Consider the following 17,637-nt stretch of genomic DNA (forward strand, 5'->3'; position numbering starts at 1 on the left):
AGTTTTTAGCCCTCCACAATAATAGAAAAAAAATTACTACTACATACTAAATTTTACCATAGTCGATATTAAATGTTCCAAGTTGCACCTTCAAATATCACAGTAAACATATTATATTATATATATCACACATATTACATATTCTTGAGGAACGCACGCTTTTAATACAATACAAAGAACTTATTCTAATAATACACACATTCACATAATCGTCGCAATACATGCTTGAGAAAAAAGGGAACTTCTTTATATACTAAACAACACAAAGTATTGCCGCTTGCGAGAGAATTTCTACAAATATATATCTAATTTAATATTTTAAATTTATTTAAATTTATTAATTAAAATATAAATTATTAGTATAAATAAAGTAAAATTTAAATTAAATTCTCAAAATTAAATATTATTCAGTAAATTTCATTTTGTGTTTCCTTCACTGTTTAACTTTTTGAATAATTTTAATTAAAAATTTGGAAAATTTCTTCAAAATTTTAACAATAATTCAAAAAATTTAGTTTTTTTAAAAAAGTTATTATTTTAAATAAATATAATAAATAAATTCTAAGAATTACTTTTTTACAATGATTACTTGATATATAATTTTTTGGAAACTATTTTTTGTTTTGATTTTTTATTAAAATTTTTCAATATTTGATTTTCATAAATTTTTATGAAACACTTAAAATAAATAAATTATTTTCAATAAAATACACAATAATAATAAACACATATTTAAAAATAATTTTTTATATGAAATTATACATTTGATTTAATTATTATTTAATTTATCTAATTTGTTAAATCTAAATATTGAATAAAATGTTCAAAATAGCCATTTCTCATATTTGCAAACTATATACTTAATACAAACATATTGATAATATTACTATTACGTGATTAAACCCAATCGGTTATATTCGGCAATAATCGGATATTTTTCGTACATCATCGGTAAAGTTCGACCAATCGAATGCTACTAAGAAATAAAATTCCTATTTTCAATGGGAATGTTTTCAAAAAACAATTTTAGATGTTACAATAACCAATTTTAAGATGAACAATATTTTTATCACCTCAGCTTCTTTCCAATAAAAATAGTAATATTTGTAAAACAGAGTGTAATATGTGAAATTTCAACTGCTACTTTTCATAATTATTCTAGTCAAAATTCTTTTTGTGAATATCTCTTTTTCCTAATTTACAATTATTACAATAAGGAGTTGGAATGATTAATAATTATTAATAATATACTATACTTTTAAATGATACCGATAAATTTATTTTGTAATACAGTAGTAGAAAATAATGTCATTTTTGTCACTTCATCCTCTCTTACTATTGATTTTTTGTAAAAATAATTATTATAATGTCAAATTTTACAAACTAAAGTTTCTCCGTGTACTTAACAGAATTTCAGTGTGATCAAATGTTTATTTAACAGAATATTCTTTCAACATAATTTCATTTAGCACACTTTTTATTCAAAAGAATTCTTAACACGAATTTTTATTTATCAGAATTATTATTCAACAAAATTTCGTCTGAGTCCAATTTTTAAAGCTCAGAGTTTTCATTAAACTAAATCTTCATTTGTCCGAATTTTTGTTAACACAAAATGTCATTTAATAGAAATCTTAAAACTGAGAATTTTCATTTATCCTACATTACAAATGATCGAATAATCAAGTGGCATAAATATTTTGGCGCCAATATTAAAATTGACCAATCACGATTTTCTTGACAGTTTCTGATTAGTGGACCCAGACGAAATTTTGTTTAATAATAATTCTGATAAATAAAAATTCGTTAATTCTGTTAAGTATAACTTCTTGTTAATTTAAATTCTATTAAACATTGATTCGAATAAAGTAAAATTCTATATAATCAAATTCTATAAAATGAAAATTCTAAATAATTCACATTACGGAATAATTATGCGCCCCAGAATATTCAATTAACATAATATTCTTCTTTTCAAATAATCATTTTATAGAAAGTGCAAATGGTCTTTTTTCCAAATTTTTTTTTTAATCGAAAAAATTTTTAAATAGAAAAATTTAAGGTAATATATAATAAAACCGTCTTCCTTACGTTAAGACGAATCGATTGGTGTATATAAAGCATACATTTGATTTAAATTTAAATATAATTAATGAAAGTTAAAAAATCAAAAATTCACATTTTGGTTATAAAATTTTGTATTTTAAATCAATTTAAATCAATTAAATAAGTGAAAGATATTTATTGCTTCCTCCGAGCAGAAAAAAATTTTTTGCTTCACACAATGAGGAAGCAAAATGTTCATGAAATGAACATGAAGGACCCCCTACTTGTTTTTAAGTGTATAATTTGAATTTAATTCTTTTAATATTCAACAATTTTGAAACGTTGCCGCGAACTTACAGCTATTTATCCTCAAAATGCGATATATAGTATGAAGTAATTATGTACAATAGACTCGTGACGATTTGTTTCAGCTTTCAGCTTTTCTTACATGCGCAGCTTGTTGTTATCGATGAAACCGCCCTGACCTAAGCTATTAGATTGAAGCAGGAAAATATGATGAAACCGTTGAAATAAATCATCTTTAAAACCTGATCTTATTTTCGTAATAAACATCAGATAAAATTATTTTGTTATTTTGACAATAAATAGCTAACAGTATTTTAGCACTTCTTACACCTTTTTTAAAAGTTTACGAAAATAAAATACAATAAAAAGTTTAATATAGGATAATTAACATTTGTTTGTAATAAATTGTAAATAATAATTTTCTATATACCAAATTTAGAAAGTAAATATCTTTACTTTACTAACATAAAATTATTAAATAATTGAGCTATTATAGTAAATTTAACTTGAGAAAATTGATTATTTGAAATAGAAGTAAAATATAATAATTTAATTAAAATTTTTTTTCAGTTATTGAGTTAACAAAATGAATAAATTTTTAAATTGATTAAAAAAATGATACAAGTTTTAATAAAATATTTCAAGAATATTTTGTTTAATAAAACTTTTATTTCGAAATAATTTGCTCAAAATTTTATAAATTATTTCTTGTTTGTTTTTGATATTTTAAGTTATAAATTAAGAAAAAATTTGGTTTTTTGTTCTAAGTCAAAAACTGAAAAAGATTTTCTACCGACCGTATACCTCTGCATAATAAGAGGGTTTTTGTGGATCGACTCTCAGCGCCGCCATTTTAATTTTTTTACCTTTTAAAAATAATTTTTTAATAGTTTAATATGTACTTAACAATAATATATAATTGATTTTTTAATTTATTTTATTCTGTTCTTGAAAAAAAATCTTAAAAATGGGTCTGATTTTTGGTCTTCACAGTAGTCTAACCCCTTAATATAAATAAGTAATAAAAAAAAACAATATTGTATAGGGTCAATTGGGATAAATGGGGACAGGGGGTAAATAGGGACAAAAGGGGTTGGAGCTTTATTTACAGTTTTTAAATTAAGTTCAACGTCAATATTTTAACCTCAGATCACCTACAAGAGGTTCTGAGTATTGCCAAGCTTTTATCTTGACAATTGGCAGCAAGATAAAAAAAGTTATCGCTCAATGCATAAAAACTTGAAAATCAAAGTCAAGTCAAGTCATAAGGAATAAGAAAAAATTTTTGTATGATTTCTAAGTCTGTTTTTTTTCAAATGCGAGACAAAATACTGAAATAAAAAAATAATAAAAAAATTCCAATTGGTTTAACTATTATATATCTACTACAATTTTTAAAAGAAATTTTTCATCCCTTAATACAGTAATATACTTAAGGAATCTTTTTTCTTAAACCTTTCTTAGAAACTATGATGTCCCCATTTACCGCAAATTTTAGGAAATTTTCTAAATCTTGGTTAAATGGGGATAGTCAGTTTCATGCGTTTAAAGATTATCTAAATTTTTTTCTGATGCATAAAATTAATCCTGGAAATGTAAATAACAACTTTAAAAAATAAAAACTTACCTTTTAAAGGAAAAAACTTACGTAATTTTTGAAAAATAGGGATTTTGTCCCCATTTACCCCAACTGACCCTATATAACGAAGTAATATCTTCTGTGACGTACCTTTTTAATGTTAATTTTGGCATATTCTTCCGAAATGCTATAATAATAAATTAATTAGTTCATTCTTAGAATAATTGAATTTTGTTTTTATTTATATAATATTTTATTTCAGATATTTGATATGTCGATATCATAAAATGAAGTCGTGCCTAGCGTACGGTAATATTGCCAGAAATGGAAATTTTAAATTAACAAGAAATCATAACCATTTGCCGGACCTTCGAATAGAAAGAGAGCATTCGTTACGAAACGAACTAATAAACAGTGCCAGGTCGCAACCCGATTCCCTAAGGCAGCTACACAATAACATCGCCCCTATGTAATTTCCCCTTTCTTACTCCTCTAATGCAGAAAATAAAAAATTTTAACGGGACGCATGAATAAGTTCTGAAAATAAATTTGTAGAATTTTCATTTAATAGAATTTCATTAGATATAATTTTAATTAAACCGAATTTTATTTATTCGAATTTTTATTTAATGTAGTAGTCATTTCAAAAGATTTTTATTAGATAGAATTACCTACATTACATAGAATTTTCTTTTAGATGAATTTTCATTTGTTCGAATTATTATTTGATAAAATTTCTATATAAACTATTTTTCATATTACAGAATTTGTACTTAACAAAAAAATTAATTTTCATTTATAAGCCATTTCAAATGGACGAATAAACAATCAATGAAAAGATTTCGTCATATTTTTAAAAGTAACCAATTATGTTAAATGATATTTCGGTTAATTATAAATTTTGTAGTATGTAAAATCTGTTATATAGAAATTATGTTTAATAATAATTTCAACAAATGAAAATTCATCTATAAAAGAAAATTCTATGCAATGAAATTCTACTTAATACAAATTAATTAAAATAGTTAATGTGTTAAATAAAAATTCTATTAAGTGCATTTTCTATTATATAAGAATTCTCTAATATAGAAAATAGGTTTAATAAAAATTCTGCAAAATAATAATTCGAACATATAAAATTCGGCTCAATGAAAATTAAATCTAATGAAATTCTATTAACTAATTAATTAACTAATATAAACTAATCTACCCAAATAGCACAACTATTTGCAGCAATTTTGCAGCAAGTTTGCAATGCCAAGTTTGCAAAATTGCACTGCAAATTTGTGTCAAATAGCGAAATGTCCTTCCTTTTCCAAGTTTGCATTATAAGTTTGCAGAAAAATTTCTTAGAAAGTTTGCAGAAAATTTTTTAGGAAATTTGCAGAAAAATTTCTTAGGAAGTTTGCAGAAAATTTTTATGTCAAACTTAAAGAAAACTTGCAAACATTTTTCGAATAAAATTTTGAAATTTTTGAGTTGTAAATATGATGATATTTTGTTACTGGATAACTTTTCTATGGAAAAGGCCACTAAAATCTATTGCGCAGCCCTAGGTGCCATAGATAAATACTGCGCATGACATGAACTTGAGCAAATAATTAGCAAGTTTTCTTCAAGTTTGACATAAAAATTTTCTGCAAACTTTCTAAGAAATTTTTCTGCAAACTTCTTAAAAAAAATTTCTGCAAACTGGTTAAGAAATTTTTCTGCAAACTTTCTGAAAAATTTTCCTGCAAACTTATAATGCAAACTTGGAAAAGGAAGGGCATTTCGCTATTTGACACAAATTTGCAGTGCAATTTTGCAAACTTGGCATTGCAAACTTGCTGCAAAATTGCTGCAAATAGTTGTGCTATTTGGGTATTCTAACTAATTTGTTTTCGTTCCTTTCAGGCATGGATGTGCTGAATTACGTGTTCCACTGGAACGCATTGCTGGAACTTTAAGAAGAATTCGCAGGACAGACGTCCCCCCAGATGCAGAAAATTTAACGGACTATGTAAACAAATTAAAAGAGCCACAATGGAGGCGTTTAACTGAGTTTGAAAACTTTTCATTAAAATTAGAGCTCATTAGAGAAGAGAACTTCTCTTCAGCTCTATTTTTAATAAATGAAGCTTCCGAAGAGCTTCTGCAAGATGGAGAATGTATACTGCACATTTCAAAGAAATGCATTCCATCTTCCCAATGGTCCGAACAACTATTTTCAATACTGAAAATAGTTGACAATTATGTGAGTTTAATAGACTAACATAAATTATCATAAAAATTAACATAAATTTCTGTTAAAACAATATACTTCCTCCATAAAGAAGCAAATTCGTAACCAATGACTTTTTTCCAGGAAAATAAAAAATCTAGTTCTTGTTTTAATATTCAAGTTATATCCTCTTTTCCATTCTTAAATAAATAATTAAATTTTTTTTAGGCATTTCCGTGTGCATGGGCAGTCATGGAGGGAGAGACTTCAGATGAATACAAGGCAATTTTGAGATATATAAAAAATATAATTCCCAATTTTAAAATGGATGTTTTAATCGCACCTCACAATAATAATATAAGATCGGCAATTTCATCCATATTTCCTGATGCTGAAATCCTTCAAGATTTGTATAGTTATCAAGAGGTAATATTTTGTAATTATTATTTTTTCTTGAATCAATCGACGTTAACTGTGAAGAAGTATTTTGATAATTGTTGGAAAATTAAAAACATTCATGAATATTGTTGGTTCATAACAAAATAAAAATAAAACACTTTTAACCATTTGTTGAAATTTAAAATTTTTATATAGTTTTTTTATACTAACATATTTCAGCAAATTTTTTTAACCTTATTAGAAGGAGTAACTGGGGTGTCTAGACACCCTTAGCAAAATTCAAATGTTCGACAAATTTTTCATTTCCGCAAGTCTTGTTCAACTTTGTTTTATTTTATCAAAAAAATCAATAAAACTATTGTTTTCCTTACTAAAAAACCAGTAAAGAACTATATATAATTAGTTTTATGTTACATAGAAACTTTTTACACAAGTTCAAAGTTGGGGGTGTCTAGACCCAGTTACCCTTCCCTAGTGAAAAAAACACGTATAATTATACATATAATAATACGTATAATTATACGTACTATTATACGTATTATTATACGTATTATTATACGTATAATTATACGTGTTTTTTTCAATAGGGTTTAGAGGGTGAAAAAATTAAGTTACTCCTTCTAGGGTTAAAAATAGTAATAAATTAAAAATCTAGAGTAGGGATTGTAATTAAACTTATATGAAATGTACATTGGGCTTCTATATATTTCATTACAAACCTTGCCCTAGGAAGTAGAAAGTACATTTATTTAAATATCAAAAAAATCACCATTGATTTATATCAAAAAAATTTTAAATTATGAATTTTGTAAAACACGTTGCTGAAATATGTTAGTATCAAAAAAGTATATGAAAGTCAAAAAATGGTTAAAAGAATTTTAATTTAACAGAATTCTCACTCAATTGAATGTTATGTGATTTTAATTTTTAAATAATAGAAATTCCAATTCACCAAATTTCAATTTTAATTTGTTCGAATTTGTAATTGATAGAATTTTTAAAACGCCGAATTTTCATTTGTTGGAAATTACAAATGACCGAACAAACAATCAACAAAAATATGTCAACCCAATTTTTTAAATTGACAATTACGATTTTCTTTAGAATTTCTAATTGATCAATTTTAAAAATTGTTCAGAAATCTTTCTACCGATTGTTTGTTTGGCCATATGTAATTTAGGATAAATGAAAATTCGTCATCTTAAAAATTCTTGCTAATTAAAATTCGTTTAATTGAAATTTCTGCTATTTAAAAATTCAAATCACATAAAACTCGATTGAATGAGTATTCTGTAAAACTAAAATTCGATTAATTTATTAGTATTTTTTTTGTATTTATAAATAAAAATATTTTTTTTGTAAAATTTTAGAATGTCTACAAATTAATAGAGAAGAACAATTGCGTTATAAATTATATTATAAAAGTTAATGAAGACGGAACGGAGGAAGAAATGGAGGATACGAATGAGGAAACAAGGGAAAATAAAATAAGAAAATTAATATTATCTTTGCTGTCTTTGGTTTTTCTTCCTCCAACAAGAATTAGACAAGGATATTTAAAAATTAAAGAATTAACGGGGAACGAAAATTTGAGTGAGGAAGTTCAATCTATACTGACAGAGTTTGAAACCACATGGCTTGAAACTGTAACACCAAGGAATATGTCAGTTTTTAATCAAACCATTTGTGTTTCACAGGCAGTTACTAATTATGTCTGTTTATTACAAAATAAAATTGGCGACTTCCCACAAGTGTGGACATTCAGTGGTAAGTAATTTTTATGTTTGAGATTCTTGATAAATATTTTACCACCAAAATTATAAAATTATGAATTACAAATTCAAAATATGTATTACCTACATTTAAATATTTTTTTGTAAAAGCATAGAAAACTCGATCAGCGTTATAAATTAAGCTTAAAATTGATACAAAATTGTTTTTTTGTCTCTGTTTTGAAATTAGAATTATTATACAAAATTTCAGATGCAAATTATTAAGGTTAGAATAGTGAAAATTAAAAATTATACACCCAGAAAAACGTTTTTTTATATAAAGTTTAAGAAAAGTTTTTTGTAATTAAATGAAAATTTAATATGTATAAAAAAATGTTTTTAATTTAAAGAAATACTTTTTCAATTTCAAACAAAGTTTTATTTAAAATAGAGAATGTTTCTTTAAATCGAATAAATTTTCTTTAAATTGAAGAAAACATTTTGTTGGCCCTTTTTTGATTCAAAGAAGCATTTTTCTAGTTACAGATTAAAAAAGGTCTTCATGTTGACTAACATTTTACAGCCGAATTTCATAGCATTTTTTTTAGTATAAACCGAATCTAAAATTGGATAGACTTATTTTTCCAATAATTTTAAGGTGCCAAATAACACTTATTTTTTGCACAAAGTCAAAAAAATCGTTGTCCTATCCTACCAAAAATTGAGAACAGTTTTTATATTCGAGTGCCCACGAAATAGCTAAGCAAAGTTTTTTAAAAATTTTTAAACATGATTTTCTCAAAATTTCAATGTGTTGGGTAACTTTAAGGCCAGATTCATATTACAGCAACAAAAAATCTATGCGAGAAGCCTATGTCGATGTTTAAATCAGAAAAAAAATCATTTTTTTGACCCAGTGTTATCAAAAAATTGTTCTGAACAGTTTATTTGAACAATGCAACTATTTAAAATAACTGAACTTAAAAAAAATCTGAAGTAATCAAAATGAAAATAAAAATTTGTCTTTTTTAGATTGAAGATCCATTTGAACTTGTTAAACGTTATAAGTAATCTATTAAATAGATTTCCTTATTTTATAAATATTGTACTTTTGCTATACGTCACTGTCCATAAATTTTTTAGCGTACATTCTATGTTGCAGAAAAGTTATCGGCATTGGGAAGTAGAATATCACTTGATAAAAAGACTCTTGATGATATAACAAAACAAAAAAGAAATATACAAGTTCCTAAGCTCAGTGACAGAACATTTTTTACTGACGTCAAAAGATTGTGGAAGACGGTTGGTTCACCTAACTTTAAAACCGAAGAATTTCTACAAATAGCTTCATACATTTCATCTAGGCCAAGTATTCAACATTTTCGAACATCAATTCAAATCTTGGACCTAGATGTAGAGAGAAATGAAGATATTGAAGGTATGAAATACTTTTGATGAATTAATTTCTTTATATAAAAAAAACTATGTTCGTTTAAAAATAGTTTTTGTTTTTAACATTTCTTTGCAGACCAACCTATTCCAAGTGAAGAGAATGGAAATGTCCTTAATGAAATTGAAGACCCCCAAAATAACGAAATTGAAGACCCCCAAAATAACGAAATTGAAGATCCCCAAAATAACGAAATTGAAGACCCCCAAAATAACGAAATTGAAGACCCCCAAAATAACGAAATTGAAGACGATATTCGCAATATAAGTGATGAAAGAAACCATCGAGAAGAAATGGATGCCATAAACAACGGTAAGCAGGATTAAATATATGGGCAAATCCACAGAACCGTTTGATTTCATGTTACTCTCAAATTTTCCTATTTTAAAAGTATCCTAATAATTATTATCATATTTATATCATTTTATAATATCTCTGAGAACCTATCGAACTAAGAAAATTGGATAAATCTTAACCAACCCGCATTCTATGAACAATAAAATAGAGTTAATTAACTTAAAAAATGAAATTTGCAGTGTTACTTTAGGTACATGTTTTAATTCTTTTAGGTATAACTTGTTTGGCAAATAACGAAACAATCCCAAATTTTGGTGAATTGTAATTTAGTTATCGCAAAATGTATTGAAGGCTGAAAAAATATGTGCTCTTAATTTAAAAGAAATGGCAGTTGTTTAAATTAGCGTTACTCATTATTTTATAATAATGAAATCTCTATAAATTGTGTATTATATTTTTTACGGCAATTATTCAATCGGGATTTTTCAAATTGGTGCATATTGCGTTTGAGCAGACGAACAAATGTATTTATAAAATAATGTGCCATTAAAAATAAAGAAAATATTCCAATAATTGTTATCCTGTGTATGGCCGTGAACTACTCTTAACTTAGCCTTTTTTTGTAGCACATCTACAGGATGAAATATAATGAGTTGAAAACGTGTGTGATCGTTAAAAAACGGTATTATAATTCTTTTATGCAAACGCCAAATTCTATTTCCACTTTATAATATTTAAAAATTAAAAATATAACATTTTTTATTAGAAATTCTAGCGGTTAATCATAAACGTATTAATAAATATGAAAAATGGAATAACCTTTCATTTGTTTTATTTGAAAACTTGTGTCAAAATCAGTGTCAATAATGTCAGTTTAGCGGTTCAAATAATTTAACGTACAGTAATAAAAAAATAACAAAATTAAATTATAATTTATTAAATTATTTAAAATAAATCATTATAATTTTCCATGTTTTATTGTTTAAAATATTTCGTGCAAATACAATTATATATATGAGGCATTCTTTTTCAACGCGGACACCCCCCTCTCGCCCAAATTCTTTTCATTTTAAATTCATGTTTAATGGCTTAAATTTTAGTTAAAGGAATATACTTTTGAAATCTGAGTGGCATATTTCCAAATACAAAGGGCTAAAAAGGCCTCAAACATTACTTTTTGGATTGTTCAAAATGAATTAGAGTAACTTTTTATTGGTAAATTTAAAGAATAACCTTTATATTGGATCCTATATTTTGTTTTTGGATATATGCCACTCAGATTTCAAAAGTATATTCTTTAAATAAAATTTAAGCCATTAAACATGAATTTAAAATGAAAAGAATTTGGGCGAGAGGGGTGTCCGCGTTGACAAAGAATGCCTCATATATATATATATATACAAAAATAAAAACAAAAGAAGAAACACAACTCATTTTTTATTATGATTATCTGGAAAAAATTATATTTTCGTTTTTGGCTTGTAACTCCTACGGCATTCAAATAAAATGAATCACGAAATAAGAAAATTTTAAATAAAATAGTCCATGAATAAAAAGTGTGCTTACGATTTGAAAATTTTTATCTTTATAAGCCAAAATCAAACGGTTCTGTGGATTTGCCCATATATTACACAATTAACCATTAATTTAAAATTTGTAACTCTTTAGAACATTGTTTTAAGGGGTTAAACTGTTATTTATTTTTAAATTTTATTTATTTTATTAAATGTCAGATTCACAGAAACAGACGTAGGGGATTTTTTTTTATCGATTTTTGCAAAAATGGTGAACTTTTTTGAACTTAAAAAATAGACACTAAGTTGTTTATAACTCTAGATAACTGTTTATAACTCTATTCTGTAGATAATGTTATTAAGAAGCTATATATATATATATCATAATGTCCGCTTCACGGGGGAATTCCACGGTGATGTTCCTGTGACCCTGTGACATTCGAGTAACATTCGTATGATACTGAGGAAATATTCCCGTGACATTCATGTGATATTAAGGGGATATCCGTGTGATATTGTGGAAATATTCCTGTGATATTAATGGTGTAATTTATAAAATTTTAAAAAACAAATTTTTTTTATTTAAATATTCAAAGCAAACAAATTTTAGAATTTTATAAATTACCCCATAAATATCACAGAAATATTCCCATAATTCCACAGGGATATTCTCTCAATATCACTGTAATGTCACAGGAATATTCCCGCTTGATATCACCGTGACATTTAAGCAATATTCCGTGCTACTTCGGTATATTAAAAGGTTAAAAACAATTTTTATTGCTCTCAATTTTCTTTTCACATAAACTGTTACAGTCAATTCTTATATTTATAAGGCATCTATTATAGAATAGAAATCTAATTCTATAAACTAATATAATTCTACTTTTTCTAATTTATCTTTTTCTGTAACGAATATTATATTACAAAATACGTAAAACTATAGCATTTATACTATTTTATTTGCATTTATTTATAGGCCCACCATCTCCCATTAATAACAGGGAAATTGTGAATGCTTTATTCATAAACAACAATGACGTTATCGTTATAGAAGATGAATCCGATATGGAAGAACATCAGGGTAAAAATATAAAATACAAATACATTGATTGTTGTGATTTCACTGTAAAGATTCTCTGCATGTTTTCTCGCATAATATTTGATAGACGGTGCTAAATACGTTACGTTAATATGCCCTTCTTTCAAATACATTTCTTCTTTCTTTAAAAAAAAAATTGAATTTGATTTTCCTAAAAATAGTTCCTTAAAATTTTTGAAAATTTTCCGCGCAATTTGTCAGAAAATTGTTGTTGAAACTTCATAAATCATTACTCAACAAGTTTTCGTTGCAAACTTGCTCTCTAAATTTGAATTAGTGAAAAGTAAGCTACTAAATCACATTAGTAAGAATTTTTACTAATTTTTAGTAAAATATTACTATTTGATTCAAAAGTTACTAAAAATTAGTGAAAATTCTTACTATTTTAAATTAGTAGCTCACTTTTCATTAATTCAGATTTAGAAAGTTATTTAATGTTTAAATATTATTTAATAGAATTCGTAAAACACAGAATTTTCATTTATCAAAAATTACAAATATATATTTATAATTTCAGATAAATGAAAATTCGGCATTTTAAAAATTTTATCATTTACGAATTCGTACAAATAAAAATTCGAACAAATTAAAATTTTTCTTTGTCTTTTTTTATAGGCTTAATTGTTGAAATGTTTAATATTGATAATCAAATTGTCAACAACCATCTTGGAGAACAAATATTACAAGCTGAGGAAGATCAACGGATTGAAAATCCAGCACAACCTGCAGAACAACATGAACAGCAACAAGAACAGCAGCTGGTCACATTGCAGGGTAAAATATATAATATAATTTCATATTTATTAAGGGACGCATGATTATGTTCTAAAAATCATTAGTCAGAATTTTCATTTTATCGAATTTCATTTGCCATAATTAGTTTTGAGCCGAATTTTTATTTTTTCGAATTAGTATTTTGCAGAATTTTCATCAAACCGATTATCTGTATTACAGAATTTTTATATAACCAAAAAATCACTTCATAAAATTTTTATTTGTCAGAATTTTTATTTCCTCGAATTTTCATTAAACATAATAGGCATTTTAAAGAATTTTTATTGGGTAGAATTTCATTGCATAAAATTTTCTTTCAGATGAATTTTCATTTGTTCGAATTATTATTTGATATAATTTCCATATAACCGATTTTTCATACTACAAAATTTTTACTTAACCGAAAAATCATTTAATAGAATTTTTAATTGATAGGATTTTCATTTGTCCGTATTTGCAAATGTCAGAACAAACAATCGACAGAAAGATTTAGGCGCGATTTTTAAAATCAACGAATCACAATTTTATGGATAATTTTTTATTGGTTGATTTTAAAAATCGCGCCTAAATCTTTCTGTCGATTGTATGAAAAATCGGTTATATGGAAATTATATCAAATAATAATTCGAACAAATGAAAATTCATCTGAAAGAAAATTTTATGCAATGAAATTCTACCCAATAAAAATTCTTTAAAATGCTTATTATGTTTAATGAAAATTCGAGGAAATAAAAATTCTGACAAATAAAAATTTTATGAAGTGAATTTTTGGTTATATAAAAATTCTGTAATATAGATAATCGGTTTGATGAAAATTCTGCAAAATACTAATTCGAAAAAATAAAAATTCGGCTCAAAACTAATTATGACATATTACTCGATCAATGTTTTAGAAAATGTAAAATACAAGTACATTTTAATTTAATAAATTTATAATTATGATTAAACTATTCATTTTCAAGGGCTTTGTTTATCTAAAAAATTTTCATTTTCTTCTACCCAAACCGTCGATCCATGACTCGCATAAATTTGCACAAAAAGACTAAAAAATTTTCAGATATACGAAAACCTTGAAAATAAACAGTTTAAACAAATTTATAATAACAGTTTGAAAGAAATTTAACAAAATAGTTTGAACTATTTATTTTCAAGTGAAAAATTTAATTACATTTATGTTTTCTCAAAATTCATTTTCTTGAATTTTTCTGAAAAATTTCCAATATGCCTAAAATTGTCATTTTCTTCAATTTTTTAAAATTACTGAAATTTCACCAAAATTTTAATTTTTACCTACATAGACATATTTCAAGAAAAATTCTTGCCTTTTTTATGTTACAGGAATACCAATAAGATGCTGTACTTGTTTGACTGAAACACCAATATATTGTATTTTAGCTTGCGGGCATATACCTTTCTGCGAAGCATGCTGGCTGACGTACAATTATAACAGCAATGACTTCGTTGTCAACAATGACGAAATGTTGAGGAGCTGTCCAGTATGCCGAGAAACGTATAATGTAAATGATGTTAGAAAGGTGTTTTTCACATAAACATTATACACTAAAAATATATTCATTTATTAATTATTATTATTAACTATAATAATCTCAGTACTCATTCATTCATTCCCTACAAAAAATCATTTAGCAAAACTAATTTTTTTTGTAATTTTAAAGATTATAAAAAATTATCGAAGTTTGACTTTATCAAAAATATTTATATCAATATAAATGACAAAACAGTAAATATTGTAATCATAATTGACAGAACATAATCAATTTTTCTCGGCATTTCAATTGGCGGCGGTTATGTTGGCAATACTAGAATTGATTTATCAACATTTACACCGCCAATTGTCACTGTTGGTTTCAATGTATGTTTTTCTTATCATAATCACTTTTTCGGTGGATTTTTTTCTTGGGGTTTTCATTGTTGTTACCGTTAAAAATCGAACTAATAGTTTTACATGTTTATTAAATTTAAAAATTAACTTAGCTAAATTGTTTTGCTGTATTAGCTAATTATAAGCTGCCTCAGCTAAAAAATTACTATTTATATAACATCAAACTAATTTTTCCCTGTGTATAAATAAATGATAATGTGAAAATTAGAAATATACTTATTATTAATTTATTATTCCACGACGTAGGAAATACACGCGCGCTTTAGCGCGCTATATTTTAGCTAGTTATTTAATAAAGATAAAGAATATTGTAATTAAAAATTTTTGTTAAATCAAATATTGTTTGTTTCATTTTTTTTTACCAAATGAAATTAAATTACGAAAGGATAGCTTATAGAATGGCTGTAGTTTGGAAATAACGAAGAGACCGGAACTTGCATCAATGGAGTAAAATGTGGTAATCTCGCCCTACTCTATTCTAATATACCAGAGAACCTCTGATCTTTTACCTGTTTATTCTGCTTAATCACTGTAGCCTTTCGTTGCATCTGAAATATTTTATATTTTCAAAAATTTTCAAAAATTGTAGTTTTTACGAGTGAAATTATAAGTGCCGAGGACAATTATTTTATTTTACAAGATTTGAATACAATATAAACTTGTAAAACAAGATATTAATTATTAAAAAAAAAATAATAATATGAAAAACAGTTTAAGTTTACTTAAATTTTTTTTTATGTTTACCAAAAAATATATATGGTTGATAAAAAAATTTTGTCCATAATTTCAGCTGAATAGTTTATTTAAATTTATGAATATAATTTCATAAAAAAAACATTTTTTTATTTAAATATTTTGTGTTTGTTTTTAAATGTCAAATATATTTCATAAAAAATAAGGAGAAATTATTAAAAGAGAATAATTTTAAAAAAGAAAGGCAATTTGTCAATGGAATACAATTCTAAATATATTTATTTCAGTTTTAGTACATTAAACTGGTAAAGTAGAGACATCTATGAGAAACATATAAAACAATAATTTGTATATATTATTAAATCAATAAAAATATCATTTTCTTGTTAATATTGAGAGATTTTATATTACCAAAAAAAACAGAAAACATTAAATTTACAATATTTAATAACTAAATGTTATAAAAAACATTTATTAATAAATATAATTAAATATTATATTAATTTAAAATTTCCCGCACAATCTTAATCTACCTTACCTACTAACAACATAGAGAGTAAACCCTAGTGAAAAAAAAAGTTCGATGTAATGGATATTCAATGCAAAAAAGTGTCTATGCTTTTTCATATCTATGTATTAAAAATTCTATGCTTTGACAATTCGATGCATTGACGAGTAGATGTATTGAAAAGTTGATGTTATGACAGGTTAATGTTTTAAAAAATCGATGTACTCGGAAGTCGAGGTATTGGAAATTTGATGCTTTTGCAGGTTAGTGCATTAGAAAATCGATGATTTGAAAATTCGTTCTTTTGACGAGGTAATGTATTAAAAAGTCAGTGCTTTGGCGAGTCAAAGTTTTAGAAAATCAGTGTTTTGCTAAATTGATGTATTGCAAATGTAATGTTTTAGCAAATCTATGTTTTGACAAATGGATGATTTGGTTAGTCGATAATTTGGAGAATCGCTGTATTAAAAATTCAATGTTTTAATAAATTAATGTTTTAAAAAATTTGTGTATTAAAAAATAGGTGCTATGATTATTCGACGTTTTAAAAAATCGGTGTATTGGAAAGTCGATGTTTTGATTTATTGATGTTTTGAAAAATTAGTGTAATAAAAAATAGACGTTTTTGCGAGTCGAAGTTTTAGAAAATCAGTGTTTTAATAAATTGATGTATTGAAAATGTAATGTTTTAGCAAATCTATATTTTGACAAATGATTGATTTGGTTAGTCGATAATTTGGAGAATCGCTGTATTAAAAATTCAATGTAAACAAAAGTCGATGCTTTTGCGAGTCGACGTTTTATAATATCAGTGTTTTTGTAAATCGATGCATTAAAAAATTCATTTTTTGACAAATTGACGTTATAACAAGTCGATGCTTTGGTAATTCAAAGCTATGAAAATTCCATGTTTTGGAAATTCAATGAATTAACAATTCGATGTTTTAATAAGGATATGTGATGGTAAATGTATGCATTGAATAATCGACGTTGTTAAAAATCGATCATTTTGAAATTCGACCAGTTGGAAATTCGATGTTTTGAGGAGTCGATAATTTTACAAGTCGATGTTTTGGTCAGTCGACGTTTTGAAGAATCCATGTATTCGAGAGTCAATGTAATAAATCTCGATGCTTTGACAATTTAATGTA

The 17,637-nt window shown here is 25.3% G+C and overlaps 1 protein-coding gene across 1 annotated transcript; it reads left to right on the forward strand.

Annotated features, from left to right (window-relative positions):
- Positions 1–12,169: 12,169 nt before the first annotated feature.
- On the forward strand, positions 12,170–14,985 carry LOC127286109 (uncharacterized). The gene is made up of 4 exons (XM_051312414.1): positions 12,170–12,269; positions 12,486–12,590; positions 13,224–13,382; positions 14,721–14,985. The coding sequence occupies exons 2-4, from the start codon at positions 12,575–12,577 to the stop codon at positions 14,930–14,932; spliced, it is 387 nt and encodes a 128-aa protein (XP_051168371.1). The 5' UTR covers positions 12,170–12,269; positions 12,486–12,574; the 3' UTR covers positions 14,933–14,985.
- Positions 14,986–17,637: the final 2,652 nt, after the last annotated feature.

The sequence above is a fragment of the Leptopilina boulardi genome, unplaced genomic scaffold (assembly GCF_019393585.1).
Source record: "Leptopilina boulardi isolate dan_hultmark-lab unplaced genomic scaffold, ZJU_Lbou_2.1 LbouV2_348, whole genome shotgun sequence".
Lineage (NCBI taxonomy): Eukaryota > Metazoa > Arthropoda > Insecta > Hymenoptera > Figitidae > Leptopilina > Leptopilina boulardi.